The sequence below is a fragment of the Linepithema humile genome, chromosome 4 (assembly GCF_040581485.1).
Source record: "Linepithema humile isolate Giens D197 chromosome 4, Lhum_UNIL_v1.0, whole genome shotgun sequence".
Lineage (NCBI taxonomy): Eukaryota > Metazoa > Arthropoda > Insecta > Hymenoptera > Formicidae > Linepithema > Linepithema humile.
This window is the reverse complement of record NC_090131.1, coordinates 12,592,398-12,610,641: the sequence shown is the minus strand read 5'-3', so window position 1 is coordinate 12,610,641 and position 18,244 is coordinate 12,592,398. Positions and strand designations below refer to the sequence as shown.

Below are 18,244 nucleotides of genomic sequence, written 5' to 3'. Positions count from 1 at the left end.
CCCTTCCGCTTGTTCTGCGGCCAATCACCGCTTTGGAAGGTCTCCGCCAATCGTGGAGCTCGTGCTGGCGGTCGTCAGTTGCCGCCATCTTGGTTTGGTCCGCGTCTGATCAGCTCGGTCAACGGTTGAGCAGGCGCGATTTTTAAACTTAAGATTATTACATTTTTTAAATACATAATAAAATTAATAATGGTCATTACATTTACACTTTTCTGACCTTGTTGTTTGTTAACCTAACTAAAATCTTAAGGAAAGATTAACAATTATTTATTATTCCAGGTAACGTCTGTTGGTTATATGGTGAGTATGGGAAGTATTTATTTAATTTATTTTAATTGTTTATTCGCGCTTTATTTACGCTTTTAATCGTAAGTCTAATGTAATTCTAAAGAATATATTATTTTATAATAACGGTTAAGTAAAAAGATATTTATTTCAGTTAACTTAGCCTATGGTTACATTTTTCTTACATCTACTTATTTATTTTTCGGGGATAGGTCGCCGAATAGCCTCCTCAGTTTTATTTCCGGATCGTCCTTCGAGCATCCTGGAACCGGTTGCATTCCCCCTTCCTCGATATTCTCGCATTTGTGTGAGCGATTCGAGTTTCTTTCGATGGGCGATTCGCTTTCTTGATTAGGAATGTCCACCTTTCGATTACGGGAAGATCCTCTTTTCTTCTTTTCCTCCCGACGCCAATATTTCCTGTCTTTGTCTTTTTTGAACCTACACCAGCTGTCGTCAGATTCCTCGGACGAATACTTTTTATAAGAGATATTCTTCGTGTCGCGTTTCCTCTTCTTTGGTGTATCCTCATTATCTTGGTTCGGAAATACGGTTATCTCTGTTATCTTGGGTAACGCGTATTGCGTTTTGTTTTTCTCATTCGGTGGTGTATTTTCTTTTTCCGGCTCGTCGTCAGATCGCTGTTCTCGTGGTGATGCTACATCTTCCAGAGACATCTTCCAATTCGCCTCGAGAGGTTGTCCTTTGGTTTCGACAGTCTCTCTCTCACCTTGAGCTTCTGCTAGAATTCCTTCCATCGGGCAGTTTGTAATTGATGATGCCCATTCGGCTTGGATTATTCTTTGCATGTTGGTTGTGGATATTTTATACGTGACTGTTATTGGTTTTTCTTCTTGTGTGCTCTGTGATTTCGATTTTTCGACAGAGATGTTTGCCGTATAACAGATTGTCACTTCATTGTCTTTGTCGCGCACGATGAATTTATCTACGTATGATTTCTTATCGTCGTTTAGCGACTGTACTTTATGTAGAAGATTTGTGACGTCTTCATCGCCGTCGCTGTCATCTTCTTCGTAGCACGGTACATCTTTTAGTTGCTGCAGGATTTTCTTCAGATCTTCGATCCTTCGTTGTTTCCTCCGCAGTGCTGTAATGCTTTTCTCCTTACTCTTTAAGAGCTGTTGGATCTGCTTCTTCAAGTCTTCCTCTTCCTTTGCTAGTTCGTGGAACTGCTTGTTCGTGAGGTTTTCCATTTCGATATGTTTATCGCGTCGCGATTCACTGTCTACTGACTGCCATTCGCTGTCCGCTAATGCGTTATATAGATGCGCCGCTGTCTGATCCGCGCTTTGATTGGACACGCCTTTCCGCGCGTCTGCACGTTCATTGGCTGAGTTCGCTGTTGCATCACGGTTTTCCACTATAGCTGGTTTACCGTCTATCAAGTATAATTGGCCTTTGCTTCTGGTCAAGATACTTGTATTTTGAAAGTCTTTTTCACACAAATTGCTTTTTTGGTAGAATCTGCATGTATTAGTGACTTTTTTGTTTTTCAGGATACCACTCGCGATTTCGGATGTATTTTGAATCTTGGATTCTTCTGTTCGCTGCTTCTGGATTTTTACGCCCCCTTCCAAATTTTGTGTATGGATTCGGTTGTTACTCTCCAATTTGAGCTTGTGGATTTGTTCGCCCCCTTCCAAATTTTGTGTATGGAAATTAGGTGCTTTTTGACTCGTATCACTAATGATAATTTTTTCTTCTGTTTCAGGTGCTGTCTCCAGGGATCTTTGATTAATGGTCTTCCTCTGCTGCTGCTTCGGAGTCTCGTTGCCCCCTTCTGGATTGCCCTTTCTCAGATTTGCGTCATTTTTAATGCCCTTTTCTTCTTTTTCAGGTACTGCTTCCGGGAATCTTCGATTGTTGGTCATCCATTGCCGCTGCTTCGGAATCTCGTTGTCCCCTTCCGTTTCTTCCCTTTTAAGAATTTTGTTTCGGCATGTTTCCTTGTCGATTCTCGTGAGTCTTCGCGCGTTTATGTCCCTCCATGCTTCCGCGTTGTGGAACACGCTTCCGTTGTGACACATTTGTTCGAGAACGATTGCTGTTTTTGGGATTTCCACGAACGGTTTAAGTCTGTGTTCGGGAATCACTCTGATCATATTGATCGTTGGAATCTCAACTCGGTCTTCCTCTTCCGCTCCTTGATCTTCCTCGGTTGATTCTTTCAGCAGAGGCTCGCGATGTGGTCGCATTTGCCTCGCGTTGTACGCTCCGATTACGTCTCCGTCCAGACTTTCGATCAGATATGCGTTTCTTCTGATAACTTCGCGTATTCGATACGGTCCGTCGTACACCAAGTGAATTTTCCGTGTGAGTCGTCTGCTCGCGTCCGATCTTCGGTGTAGCTTGACCCAAATTTTGTCCCCAGGTTCGAATTCCTTCGCTGGTTCGTGTTTGTCCGTTTGCTTCTTCCGGTTTGCTGCTTTTCTGATTAGATATTCCGTCATTCGTCTCTTTTCCTCGTCGAGATCGTTGACTTCGCTTTCCTCGGGATAGATCCTCGGGTCTATGTTAAGGCTGATTTGAACGTCAGGATATAAGATCGCAGGTGTGCTTCCGGTGCTGAAATGCGCCGTACTGTTTACTATATCTTCGAATCTCGCGATGATTCGGTCCCATTGCGATTGCTTATTGTGGAAGTAGGCCCTTATGACTCTTCCGAGTTCTCGCATAACCCTTTCCACCGGGTTGGATTGCGGATTGTAGGGCGATGTGCGCCTTACCGCGAATCCGGTTTGTCCCGCGTAATCTTTCCATTTGTTCGTTATAAATTGCCCCCCATTATCGGTCAATATTGTTTCCGGTATTCCCATTTTAGGTAGGTACTCGGTATCTAGCGTATCTATCAGTGTGTCAAGCTTTTGGTTCGCAATCGGATAGAATTTAACGTATTTGGAAAATTGATCCATTAGTACCAGAATGTATTTGTTTTGCGCTTGTGTCGCGGGTAAAGGTCCGAAAATGTCCAGCGATATTACTTTATTCTTATCGTCAGGAAGCTCATAATATTCGACACCGCGCGTTGGACGTGTGTAGTATTTCGTCGCGATACACGTTTCGCACGACGCTACGACGTCTCTGACTATTCGATCGAGATTTTTTATTTTGAAAAAACGCGCTGCGAATTCTCTCACTTTATCCGTTCCGAAATGTACTAGGAATTTATGAATCGACTCGACGAATGTCCATGCGATTTTATTCGGTACTATAATTCTTTCGTTCGTCCCTCTATTTACGCGTATAAGTCCGTTTCTCGTGTGATACTTTGGTACTCTGTTGCGCATTGCATTTTGCAAATCGATATCCTCGGTCTGTGCGTCAGTCAGCATCTCTATCCACTTGTCGGATTCGCTAGCGTCGTCAATGTTTCGAATCGGGCAAATCTTCAGACTTCCTTCTTCTTGACTAAGCTTAACGTCCTTCTCGTGTTGTCTCGACAGAATATCTGCGACATCGTTGAGCTTTCCCGGGATGTGTACGATTTCGAGGTTGAACTCGAGCATGAAAGACAACCATCTGGCTATTCTCTCGCTCGATGATGCACAAGAACTTACGAACTGTAAAGCTCTGTGATCTGTGTGAACTCTTATTTTTCTGCCCATTAGTAACACATGCCACTTCTTGAGTGCGAATACAAGTGCTAAGCATTCGAGTTCGGTTATCGTGTAGTTCAGTTCCGCGTTTTTTAAGCTTCTGCTCGCGTACGCTACTGTGTATTTCGCATCGTTGTCGTCGGTGTATTGGTAGAGTCTCGCTCCTAAACCGGTTTTTGACGCGTCTACGTATAGTCCAAAATTCATGTTCGGCCTAATGAGATATAATTGCGGAGCTTCTTCGAACGCTTCTTTGATCGCGTTGAATGCTTTTTGCTCGCTTTCCCCCCATCTGAATTTTGTATCCTTTTTTAATAGTAATTCGAGAGGTTTCGTCATTTTCGACAGATTTTTTATAAATCTTCGGTCCCAATTTATCAAACCAAGAAACGCTTGCACGCCTTTTTTATTCGTTGGCTTGGGGAAATTTTTAATCGCGCATTTCGTATCATTGTTGATATCTGCGGATATTTCGTTGAACGTGTGTCCCAGAAACTTTATGTTCTTTCGTAGGAATTCACATTTTTCTCGGTTAAGTTTGAAACCTACCGCGTTCAGTTTGTTCAAAACGAAATCTATGTGTTCTAGATGTTCGCTTATCGAGTTGGAAGCTATCAATATATCGTCGAGATACACGATCACGAAATCGAGATTTTCGTCTTGCAACGCTCGGTTCATCGCTCTCGTAAATGACGCTCCAGCTGTTTTTATTCCGAATGGTAGACGCTTGAACACGTAGGACTGATTATTGAATAAAAATCCCGTGTATTTTCTACTCTCGCGCTCCAATGGAATTTGCCAGAATGCTTGTGTAACATCCAGTGTTGAGAAAATTCTACGATTTCCTATTTTGGAGAATACTTCGTCGATCGTAGGCGGTTGTGCGTAATCGTTCTTCATTCGCTTGTTTAATTCGCGCGCGTCCAGACAGATACGTAGATCGCCTGTTTTTTTCGACACGGCTACTAGCGGGTTTATGTATTGGGTGGATGCTTTCGCGATTATACCCTGTGTTTCCCAATTAGCGATGAGTTCCTTAACCTTTTCCTTGTGTATTTCGGGAATCGGATAAGTTTTACGTTTGAATCCCGTTTCGGATATCATTTCGATTTTATGTTTGTAATGATTAACGCGACCTATGCCGTTGTTGAACATTTCTCCGTATTTGTTTAAGATTTCTTCGAGAATTACCCCCCCTTCATGTTCGGATATTATCGCGCTTACTAATGCGGGTTTTTCGGGAATCTCTTCGAAATTTACGCAGAATTCGCGTTTGTTGAATTCTAATTGCGCTTTGTATTTTTTGAGCATATCGCTTCCTAGAATCATAGGATAAGCTAATTTTTCGACAACAAAAAATTCTTGTGTCAGCTCCTTGTCAGCTGCTTGTACAGCTAGCTGTATTTTGCACGCGATTGTGAGACTTTTCTCTCCGAACGCTCCTTTCAAGGTATTTTTGCGGATCGGGATTTTGCTCATCTTTTCATTTGCTTTTGTAAGCTTGTTTAGCGTGTCTTTCGATATCACGGATATCTGTGCTCCTGTATCGACCAGGGCTATAAGCTTCGTCTTACCGATTTTAACTATTATAATAGGTTCGGATTTATCGACTAACTTTTTATTTTTACCGACCGAATTGTCAGCTGTTGCCTTTCCGGATTTATCGGTTGTATTTTCGACAGATTCGTCTAGGTCTTTTAGGATTTCGCGAGTTCGAATAATTGCTAACTCTTTCGCGTTCCTTTTGTCGACTTTCGACACGGCTTCGTCCTTATTTCCTTTTCGCTCCGGAGTGTCTTCGGGTTTTTCTCCCTCTTCACCTTCGCGTATTGCCGAGATAGCCTTTTTACGATCAGCTGTTTTACCGGTCCCCGTTTTTTTACTCGCGTCGTTCGATTTGAGTGCGGTTCGCGATTTGTTTGTCGCCTTTTTACGATCGTCTTCGCTTTCGCTTGATGGCATCTGAACAATCGGTTTCGGACTTTTGCCTTCCTGCCTACTTCTCTCGAGATTGTCACGCCACGGAAGAGCTTTTAGTTGCATTTTTCCCTCGTTCGGATTGTATCTCGCGTATCTATTCGCTTGCGTGGAATTTTTTACGGGTTCGACTCGTTTCTGAGAAGAATTATTTTGCGCCAAGGCTTTCCCTTCCGTACGCGTTTTCGCGAAGATCTCTTTCTCGTCCTGAATTTCTTCTAGGAGAGTCACGAGTTCCGTTATAGAGGATGCGGTTGTCGCTCGTATTTCACGTGCGATTTCTCGTTCGAAGTGTCTTTTTATGCATCGAATTAATTCGCGATCTTTCATCGGCGGTTCGAGCATTCTCGCTTGCTTTGCAAGGTCTAGCGCGTAATCTGACATACGCGTATTTTTCACCGGTTTGTACTTTCCAGTGTATAGTTTTTCGCGGAATTTCGCTTGTTGATCCTCGCCCCAAAAATAATTTATAAATTCTCTTTTCGCGTCTGCTATGTGTTCAAAGTCCTGTAATTCGTACCAGGTTGAAGCATTTTCGCGTAGGCATTTACCGAAGAAAAACAGCTGTTCCGGATTGCTTATTTGCTCATATCTAGCTACGTTTTCGAATTTCTTCAAAAATCGCATAGGATTTAACGAGTCTTGTTTTCCCGTGAATCTAATTTCTTCGAACGGGTTTTTTAACCATCCGCCTCTTGGTAATCGTATCCCTTCCGTACCTCGCACTTTGCTCGGTCTCGGCTCGTTCGCATTTTTATCGTCGCTTGAGCCAGTGCTCGTTGGACTGCGTCGTCTGCGCGAAATCGGCAATTTTTTAAGCGTGTTTAGTATTTCGGTTAACGACTCCTCCAGCTTCAGGATTCTTTCGTCTTGTGATAGTACTTCCATTCTCGCGCTTGTCTCAATATTTTCGGATTCTTTATCCGCGGTAGGATTGGTTACTACTTTGCCTGATCGCAACGTCCGGTGTGGAGTGTACGATGTATTTGGTACCTTAAATTCGATTCTTCCCTCGTCCCTATCCATTTTGGAATTATTGAGAGTCTACGAGAACATTCGCAACACGGAGAATTTAACTCACGAGCAATTTTGTCGTTTTATGAGCTTCCCGTGTAAGGATTTTATTGATTATTATTAAACGCATGCTTTATTACGGTTTTCGCGTTACTTGTCTCGTCCGATTTGTTTATCCTATCCGCGAGACGTTATTTCGCCTTTTGAGCTACTTGACCCGCTGTGTCGGAATTTCGGCTTGTTAGAAGACGTTTCGCGTTACTAGTCGTTCACATATATCGCGATAATAATAAAGAAAAAATTTTAAAATTTTTCGGCTTCTTTTCACCTATTGAAATCCTATTTCACCGCTTTGTGGATATATCCCTCTTTGTCGGAGTGTTTTTCCGTCTCACTCGACTTGTTTACGACGCTCGGCTCGAGAACCAAGGTGTTCGCCGCTTTCAATAGACTATTGTCTATGTTTTTCCCTTTGGACAAAACTTTCTCGCTTGAAAAGAATTGACCGGGACAAAACATTCACGCTTGAATAGAATTGACCGTACTTCACTTTTGACTTTGATATCGGTTACCGCGCCGCCTCTACGTATTTTATTTTATTACGCGACGAGTATGTGATATTAATATTAACATTTATCACGGTCATTTTTACTTATCGACGCTAATGTGATTTTATGTTGGAAAAATGTATCGCGTCGCGTTTCTCGTTTCGCAACGGATATCTCTTTTACTATCGCCAATTTAACGGTGATTAGTAATATTTTCTTGACTCGTGTTTGCTATTAATTTTCGCAATCTTGCTGACTACGAATTTTTTCGCACCGCGCCGCGCCTAACTTTATTTTCTTAAGCGACGGGTGTTCATGTCGCGGTCCCAGGGCTTTTACGAGGGCCATTGACAAGATTTTCGTTTTCGTTTATAGGTTTTTCTCCGCCGCGCCGCAAATTTAGCTTTTTATTTTGTTTTACCGCGACGAGCGGTCCTGTCACGGTCGCCAGGGCTTTCACGCTTTTTGGAACTTGCGCACGCCTAGCTTGACACACGCGCGTACCATGGCTTCGTGAGACATACTAGTTATCGCCTTTGATACTGTAACCGGACGCGCCCCATGGAGAGATAATACTCGGGACTCACCAGTCGCAGGCAGCAATACGTTCGCCGTAGTTTTGGTCGCCACTCGCTTTAACCTTACAAGCGAGAAGGTTGCGATCCTCGTCTCGTCCTTCCGTGACCCTCGGGCTCGGATGTCGCTTCCTTCAGCGTGGACGAAGACGCCTGATGAGATGTTGCAACGTATCTCGTTCTAATCCAATTTTTTATGTTCACAGGTTCACCTTGCGCACGTACGATGGATCACCGGGATGCAGAACGGATAAGGTAAGTGTTGCCACCTTTCTTTACACAGGTACGGACCGAAATAACTTGTGCACACTTTATTTTAATGATTAATTAAAATAAACAGTATATATTTAATATCAAACAAAATAAAAGTACACTTATGATTAGCCATCGTGGCTTACAATGTTTTTACGCGCGCCGATAACATCTCGGTCACTCGCGTTTACAATTGGTCGTCGCGTTACCGACCACTCCGCTGAGCGGCGGACTCTCGCTTCGAGTCCTCTTCCCTTCTACTTCATTTTACTCAATCCACTACTGTCGATTCCTCCTGGCACGGGTTTATATACCCGTCCGCTGGCATGGTATCCCTTCCGCTTGTTCTGCGGCCAATCACCGCTTTGGAAGGTCTCCGCCAATCGTGGAGCTCGTGCTGGCGGTCGTCAGTTGCCGCCATCTTGGTTTGGTCCGCGTCTGATCAGCTCGGTCAACGGTTGAGCAGGCGCGATTTTTAAACTTAAGATTATTACATTTTTTAAATACATAATAAAATTAATAATGGTCATTACATTTACACTTTTCTGACCTTGTTGTTTGTTAACCTAACTAAAATCTTAAGGAAAGATTAACAATTATTTATTATTCCAGGTAACGTCTGTTGGTTATATGGTGAGTATGGGAAGTATTTATTTAATTTATTTTAATTGTTTATTCGCGCTTTATTTACGCTTTTAATCGTAAGTCTAATGTAATTCTAAAGAATATATTATTTTATAATAACGGTTAAGTAAAAAGATATTTATTTCAGTTAACTTAGCCTATGGTTACATTTTTCTTACATCTACTTATTTATTTTTCGGGGATAGGTCGCCGAATAGCCTCCTCAGTTTTATTTCCGGATCGTCCTTCGAGCATCCTGGAACCGGTTGCATTCCCCCTTCCTCGATATTCTCGCATTTGTGTGAGCGATTCGAGTTTCTTTCGATGGGCGATTCGCTTTCTTGATTAGGAATGTCCACCTTTCGATTACGGGAAGATCCTCTTTTCTTCTTTTCCTCCCGACGCCAATATTTCCTGTCTTTGTCTTTTTTGAACCTACACCAGCTGTCGTCAGATTCCTCGGACGAATACTTTTTATAAGAGATATTCTTCGTGTCGCGTTTCCTCTTCTTTGGTGTATCCTCATTATCTTGGTTCGGAAATACGGTTATCTCTGTTATCTTGGGTAACGCGTATTGCGTTTTGTTTTTCTCATTCGGTGGTGTATTTTCTTTTTCCGGCTCGTCGTCAGATCGCTGTTCTCGTGGTGATGCTACATCTTCCAGAGACATCTTCCAATTCGCCTCGAGAGGTTGTCCTTTGGTTTCGACAGTCTCTCTCTCACCTTGAGCTTCTGCTAGAATTCCTTCCATCGGGCAGTTTGTAATTGATGATGCCCATTCGGCTTGGATTATTCTTTGCATGTTGGTTGTGGATATTTTATACGTGACTGTTATTGGTTTTTCTTCTTGTGTGCTCTGTGATTTCGATTTTTCGACAGAGATGTTTGCCGTATAACAGATTGTCACTTCATTGTCTTTGTCGCGCACGATGAATTTATCTACGTATGATTTCTTATCGTCGTTTAGCGACTGTACTTTATGTAGAAGATTTGTGACGTCTTCATCGCCGTCGCTGTCATCTTCTTCGTAGCACGGTACATCTTTTAGTTGCTGCAGGATTTTCTTCAGATCTTCGATCCTTCGTTGTTTCCTCCGCAGTGCTGTAATGCTTTTCTCCTTACTCTTTAAGAGCTGTTGGATCTGCTTCTTCAAGTCTTCCTCTTCCTTTGCTAGTTCGTGGAACTGCTTGTTCGTGAGGTTTTCCATTTCGATATGTTTATCGCGTCGCGATTCACTGTCTACTGACTGCCATTCGCTGTCCGCTAATGCGTTATATAGATGCGCCGCTGTCTGATCCGCGCTTTGATTGGACACGCCTTTCCGCGCGTCTGCACGTTCATTGGCTGAGTTCGCTGTTGCATCACGGTTTTCCACTATAGCTGGTTTACCGTCTATCAAGTATAATTGGCCTTTGCTTCTGGTCAAGATACTTGTATTTTGAAAGTCTTTTTCACACAAATTGCTTTTTTGGTAGAATCTGCATGTATTAGTGACTTTTTTGTTTTTCAGGATACCACTCGCGATTTCGGATGTATTTTGAATCTTGGATTCTTCTGTTCGCTGCTTCTGGATTTTTACGCCCCCTTCCAAATTTTGTGTATGGATTCGGTTGTTACTCTCCAATTTGAGCTTGTGGATTTGTTCGCCCCCTTCCAAATTTTGTGTATGGAAATTAGGTGCTTTTTGACTCGTATCACTAATGATAATTTTTTCTTCTGTTTCAGGTGCTGTCTCCAGGGATCTTTGATTAATGGTCTTCCTCTGCTGCTGCTTCGGAGTCTCGTTGCCCCCTTCTGGATTGCCCTTTCTCAGATTTGCGTCATTTTTAATGCCCTTTTCTTCTTTTTCAGGTACTGCTTCCGGGAATCTTCGATTGTTGGTCATCCATTGCCGCTGCTTCGGAATCTCGTTGTCCCCTTCCGTTTCTTCCCTTTTAAGAATTTTGTTTCGGCATGTTTCCTTGTCGATTCTCGTGAGTCTTCGCGCGTTTATGTCCCTCCATGCTTCCGCGTTGTGGAACACGCTTCCGTTGTGACACATTTGTTCGAGAACGATTGCTGTTTTTGGGATTTCCACGAACGGTTTAAGTCTGTGTTCGGGAATCACTCTGATCATATTGATCGTTGGAATCTCAACTCGGTCTTCCTCTTCCGCTCCTTGATCTTCCTCGGTTGATTCTTTCAGCAGAGGCTCGCGATGTGGTCGCATTTGCCTCGCGTTGTACGCTCCGATTACGTCTCCGTCCAGACTTTCGATCAGGTATGCGTTTCTTCTGATAACTTCGCGTATTCGATACGGTCCGTCGTACACCAAGTGAATTTTCCGTGTGAGTCGTCTGCTCGCGTCCGATCTTCGGTGTAGCTTGACCCAAATTTTGTCCCCAGGTTCGAATTCCTTCGCTGGTTTTTACTGCTGGTCCTTTACTTGCGCACTGTTCATTTGGACACAGAAAGTTGCGCACCGTTCATTTGGACACCGTTCGTTTGGACACCGTTCGTTTGGACACCGTTCGTTTGGACACCGTTCGTTTGGACACCGTTTGTTTGGACACCGTTCGTTTGGACACCGTTTATTTGCGCACTGTTCGTTTGGACACAGAAAGTTGCGCACTGTTCGTTTGGACACAGAAAGTTGCGCACCGTTCGTTTGGACACAGAAAGTTGCGCACCGTTCGTTTGGACACCGTTCGTTTGGACACCGTTCGTTTGGACACCGTTCGTTTGGACACCGTTCGTTTGGACACCGTTTATTTGCGCACTGTTCAATTGTGCATCGCTCAATTGTGCGTTCGCTTGGACACGAAAAGATACATATACCATTCGTTTTGATATGTAATATATGGAAATAAATTAAGAATAATTTGTGAAAAATATAATTATACAATGTTTTTATTGAATTTTATACCGGTAAATAAACGTGAAGTGTGAAATTGTAAATATACATGTGACATTAAAGATTATTAAAGGTTACTTCCCAGAAAGTGAAATAAGACGCATGCGATATATGTACCATTCGTTTTGATATGTAATATATGGTGAGAAATAAAGAACAATTTGTAAAAAATATAACTAAGTGTGTTCATTTAGTGTTATACCGGTTAATAAACGTAAAGTGCGTGAAATCAAAGAAAAATGACATTGAAAGGTTAGGTTGTAACCGGACGCGCCCTATGGAGAGATAATACTCAGGACTCACCGGTCGCAGGCAGCAATACGTTCGCCGTAGTTTTGGTCGCCACTCGCTTTAACCTTACAAGCGAGAAGGTTGCGATCCTCGTCTCGTCCTTCCTTGACCCTCGGGCTCGGATGTCGCTTCCTTCAGCGTGGACGAAGACGCCTGATGAGATGTTGCAGCGTATCTCGTTCTAATCCTTTTATTGTGTTCACAGGTTCACCTCGCGCACGGACGACGGATCACCAGGATGCAGAACGGATAAGGTAAGTGCTACCAACTATCTTTACACAGGTTCGGACCGAAATAAGTTTTGCACATTTTATTTAATGGTTAATTAAAATAAACAGTATATATTTAACACCAAATAAAACAAAAGTACACTTGTAATTAGCCATGATGGCTTACAAAGTTTTTACACGCACCGATAACATTTCGGTAACTCGCGCGTTACTATTGGTCGTCGCGTAACCGACCACTATGAGTGGTGGACTCTCGCTTCGAGTCGCCTGTTCCGGCTCCTCTCTCAACTTCCACTCTCTACTACTACTACTTCTACTGGCACGGGTTTATATACCCGTCCGCTGGCATGGTATCCCTTCCGCTTGTTCTGCGGCCAATCACCGCTCTGGAAGGTCTACGCCAATCGTAGAGCTCGTGCTGGCGGTCGTCAGTTGCCGCCATGTTGGTTTGGTCCGTGTCTCAACTGTTGTGTAGTGGTTGAGACTTTACGCGCTTAATTTAAAATCGTCTTATTGCTAATTCTAAACTAAACGATTAAACAATTGTTTGTCAGTATATTTACATTGTCCTGACTATGTTCTATGTTAACCTAGGCTGAAAATCTTACATCGATTAACATGGATTTCTATCTCTACTTTATTAACATGTCTTTTTATTTACAGGCTTATGCTACTGAGGTTCTTACAACTACTTTATTTATCAACTAGGAAATGTAATTGTAGTATTAAAATGTTAATAAAGTCTTTAATAAGTATCGGTTATTTACAAGGTGCTAGTCGCTATTCCTAAACCTAACTTATCTTTATCGGGAGGTTATGTTTACCACGTTTTTATTTAATTACGCGTATTTCTAACATATTTAGAAATTTTAACCTATAACTTTATAATTATCGTTATGTAGCTGTTCTGGGCCTCGGTCTCTGCTCAGCTACCCCTTATGGTTTCTCGGCAGGATGTAGGATTTCCTGTTACGGATTCAACCCTGATCTACGGATGGCTCGTTCCGGCTGCATCCGCCTACCGGTTGCATTCCCCCTTCGTCGATAGTAGCGATTTTGTCGTCTGCTGTCGATTCTTTTGGATCGGAATGAGTCGTCTTCTTCTTCCTTTTAGCTTCGCGTCTCCAGTATTTGCGATTTTTATCGTCTTTGAAGCGCATACGCTGTTCGTCGGAATCATCTGACGATAATTCTTTGTATGAAACACTCGAGCTGTCTCTTCTCCTTTTTAGTTGCCCCTTTGGTGTGAGTGCATCTAGGAGTGCTCTCGTTTCTTTTGAGGTGCTGGGTAACACACTCATCATGTTGATTCGTGGTATCCGTATTTGCGGTGTTGCTTCCACGATGTCTTTGTCCTGTTGTTCCTCTGGTGAATCTTCGTCACTTTCCGGATCTGTAGGATTCGTCTTTTTTGTTTCCTCACAGGTTTCTTGTTCCTGTTGTTGAGTTTCTTCTTGAAGATTAGGTTCAAAATTTTTGACCTGGATGTCTTCGTATGGATCTTCCAGTGGTTTGGCGATGATCCTTGTAGCCCATTCTGCGTGGATGCTACGTTTGATGCGTTTGTTCTCTACTTCGTAGATTACCTTGAACGGCTTGTGATTGTCAAGTTCGGGTGAATCTTTCGCTTGTATTTTCAGACTCGCGAGAAGTGAGACTTTTACATCTTCCGTTTCGTCGAAGAGTTTGAACTCGTCCATTATGGAATACGGGTTACTCTTAATATTTTGCAGGTGGTGAAAGATTTTTGTGGCTTCCTCTTCTCCATCACTGCTGTCATCGATAACCGGCGCTTCTTTTAATTCACGCACGATTTCTCGGAATTTCAGGATTCTTTCCTGTTTTCTTTTCAGCGCTTGCAGAGTCTTCGTACGAGTTTTCAGTAGTTCACTTACTTCTCTTTTCAACTCGCGCTCTTCGCGATCGAGATTGTCGATTTCTTCGCGTATCGTAGCCATTGCTTTCGCTTTGATAGCTCGATTGGTACTAAGCGGTCCGCGTTCGTTGTCACGCTTATAAGCTCGGTAGTGGGGTTGGTCTTCGCTCTCATTGGTCCGCGCTTGTCGGAGTGTTTTGTCCTTTTCTCGCGCGTATCGGATTATCGTAGGATAGCCATTTATTAATTGTAGCTGTTCTTCCATACGCTCTAGAGGTTGAAGCCAAATATCTGACCAATATGATGCGTTTGATACATCTGGATCAGTATTTATTTCGTGTTTATACAGTTTACTTAATTTCGTAAAACTGCATTTATTAGAGTTTTTCAGATTTTCAAGAACGGTGATCGAGGATTCGTGAGTTGTTGTATCGCCGTGGATTTCCTTTTCCGTGTTGTCTTTACTAATCTTACTTTTCTCTTTTGCAGGTGCATTTTCCAGGAGTTTATTCTTATTAACGCCCCCTTCTACTGTAACCTTTTTGCAAGTAATGGATTCTCTTTCTTTTTCAGGTGCTGTTTCCAGGGATCTTGGAGTGTTGTACGTCCTTCGCTTTTGCTTCGGAGTCTCGGTTTCCCCTTTTACGTTTTCCTTACTGAGAAATCCGTTTACGATTACTTTTCTTTCTTTTTCAGGTACTGCTTCCAGGAGTTTTCGAGTGGTGGACATCCTTTGCTGCTGCTGTGGAATCTCGTTGCCCCCTTCTACTTTTCCCTTACTTAGAATTTTAGCTTGGCAATTTGCTTTTCCTATCTTCGTGGGTCTTCGCGCGTTGATGTCCCTCCATGCTTCCGCGTTGTGGAACACGCTTCCCATGTGAAGTGTTTTTTCGAGACTTATCGCATCTCTCGTTATTTCCACGAACGGTTTTAGTCTTTGTTCGGGAATAACTCTGATCATATTAATCATTTGTAATTCAACTTGGTTTTCTTCCTCCGCTCCTTGATCTTCCTCGGTTGATTCTTTTAGCAGAGGCTCGCGATGTGGTCGCATTTGCCTCGCGTTGAACGCTCCGATTACGTCTCCATCCAGACTTTCGATCAGGTATGCGTTTTTTCTTATAACTTCGCGTATTTGATACGGTCCGTCGTATACCAAGTGAATTTTCCGTGTGAGTCGTCTGCTTGCATCCGATCTTCGGTGTAGCTTGACCCAAACTTTGTCCCCAGGTTCGAATTCCTTCGCTGGTTCGTGTTTGTCCGTTTGTTTCTTCCGGTTTGCAGCTTTTCTGATTAGATATTCCGTCATTCGTCTCTTTTCTTCGTCGAGATCGTTGACTTCGCTTTCCTCGGGATAGATCCTCGGGTCTATGTTAAGGCTGATTTGAACGTCAGGATATAAGATCGCAGGTGTGCTTCCGGTGCTGAAATGCGCCGTACTGTTTACTATATCTTCGAATCTCGCGATGATTCGGTCCCATTGCGATTGCTTATTGTGGAAGTAGGCCCTTATGACTCTTCCGAGTTCTCGCATAACCCTTTCCACTGGGTTGGATTGCGGATTGTAGGGCGATGTGCGCCTTACCGCGAATCCGGTTTGTCCCGCATAATCTTTCCATTTGTTCGTTATAAATTGCCCCCCATTATCGGTTAATATTGTTTCCGGTATCCCCATTTCGGGTAGGTACACGGTATCTAGCGTATCTATCAGTGTGTCAAGCTTTTGGTTCGCAATCGGATAGAATTTAACGTATTTGGAAAATTGATCCATTAGTACCAGAATGTATTTGTTTTGCGCACGTGTCGCGGGTAAAGGCCCGAAAATGTCCAGCGATATTACTTTATTCTTATCGTCAGGAAGCTCGTAATATTCGACACCGCGCGTTGGACGCGTGTAGTATTTCGTCGCGATACATGTCTCGCACGACGCTACGACGTCTCTGACTATTCGATCGAGATTTTTTATTTTGAAAAAACGCGCTGCGAATTCTCTCACTTTATCCGTTCCGAAATGTACTAGGAATTTATGAATCGACTCGACGAATGTCCATGCGATTTTATTCGGTACTATAATTCTTTCGTTCGTCCCTCTATTTACGCGTATAAGTCCGTTTCTCGTGTGATACTTTGGTACTCTGTTGCGCATTGCATTTTGCAAATCGATATCCTCGGTCTGTGCGTCAGTCAGCATCTCTATCCACTTGTCGGATTCGCTAGCGTCGTCAATGTTTCGAATCGGGCAAATCTTCAGACTTCCTTCTTCTTGACTAAGCTTAACGTCCTTTTCGTGTTGTCTCGACAGAATATCTGCAACATCGTTGAGCTTTCCCGGGATGTGTACGATTTCGAGGTTGAACTCAAGCATGAAAGACAACCATCTGGCTATTCTTTCGCTCGATGATGCACAAGAACTTACGAATTGTAAAGCTCTGTGATCTGTGTGAACTCTTATTTTTCTGCCCATTAGTAACACATGCCACTTTTTGAGTGCGAATACAAGTGCTAAGCATTCGAGTTCGGTTATCGTGTAGTTCAGTTCCGCGTTTTTTAAGCTTCTGCTTGCGTACGCTACTGTGTATTTCGCATCGTTGTCGTCGGTGTATTGGTAGAGTCTCGCTCCTAAACCGGTTTTTGACGCGTCTACATATAGTCCAAAATTCATATTCGGCCTAATGAGATATAATTGCGGAGCTTCTTCGAACGCTTCTTTGATCGCGTTGAATGCTTTCTGCTCGCTTTCCCCCCATCTGAATTTTGCATCTTTCTTCAAGAGCAATTCTAGAGGTTTCGTCATTTTCGACAGATTTTTAATAAATCTTCGGTCCCAATTTATCAAACCAAGAAACGCTTGCACGCCTTTTTTATTCGTTGGCTTGGGGAAATTTTTAATCGCGCATTTCGTATCGTTGTTGATATCTGCGGATATTTCGTTGAACGTGTGTCCCAGAAACTTTATGTTCTTTTGTAGGAATTCACATTTTTCTCGGTTAAGTTTGAAACCAACCGCGTTCAGTTTGTTCAAAACGAAATCTATGTGTTCTAGATGTTCGCTTATCGAGTTGGAAGCTATCAATATATCATCGAGATACACGATCACGAAGTCGAGATTTTCGTCTTGCAACGCTCGGTTCATCGCTCTCGTAAATGACGCTCCAGCTGTTTTTATTCCGAATGGTAGACGCTTGAACACGTAGGACTGATTATTGAATAAGAATCCCGTGTATTTTCTACTTTCGCGCTCCAATGGAATTTGCCAGAATGCTTGTGTAACATCCAGTGTTGAGAAAATTCTACGATTTCCTATTTTGGAGAATACTTCGTCGATCGTAGGCGGTTGTGCGTAATCGTTCTTCATTCGCTTGTTTAATTCGCGCGCGTCCAGACAGATACGTAGATCGCCTGTTTTTTTCGACACGGCTACTAGCGGGTTTATGTATTGGGTGGATGCTTTCGCGATTATACCCTGTGTTTCCCAATTAGCGATGAGTTCCTTAACCTTTTCCTTGTGTATTTCGGGAATCGGATAAGTTTTACGTTTGAATCCCGTTTCGGATATCATTTCGATTTTATGTTTGTAATGATTAACGCGACCTATGCCGTTGTTGAACATTTCTCCGTATTTGTTTAAGATTTCTTCGAGAATTACCCCCCCTTCATGTTCGGATATTATCGCGCTTACTAATGCGGGTTTTTCGGGAATCTCTTCGAAATTTACGCAGAATTCGCGTTTGTTGAATTCTAATTGCGCTTTGTATCTTTTGAGCATATCGCTTCCTAGAATCATAGGATAAGCTAATTTTTCGACAACAAAAAATTCTTGTGTCAGCTCCTTGTCAGCTGCTTGTACAGCTAGCTGTATTTTGCACGCGATTGTGAGACTTTTCTCTCCGAACGCTCCCTTCAAGGTATTTTTGCGGATCGGGATTTTGCTCATCTTTTCATTTGCTTTTGTAAGCTTGTTTAGCGTGTCTTTCGATATCACGGATATCTGTGCTCCTGTATCGACCAGGGCTATAAGCTTCGTCTTACCGATTTTAACTATTATAATAGGCTCGGATTTA

At 42.9% G+C, this 18,244-nt stretch overlaps 1 protein-coding gene across 1 annotated transcript; it reads right to left on the bottom strand.

The window, feature by feature from the left end:
* Positions 1 to 9,077: 9,077 nt before the first annotated feature.
* Positions 9,078 to 12,749, bottom strand: LOC136999528 (CAP-Gly domain-containing linker protein 1-like). The gene is made up of 2 exons (XM_067353869.1): positions 12,643 to 12,749; positions 9,078 to 11,229 (listed from the first exon to the last, which is right to left on the bottom strand). Exons 1-2 carry the CDS (start codon positions 12,747 to 12,749, stop codon positions 9,078 to 9,080), a joined length of 2,259 nt encoding a protein of 752 aa, XP_067209970.1.
* Positions 12,750 to 18,244: the final 5,495 nt, after the last annotated feature.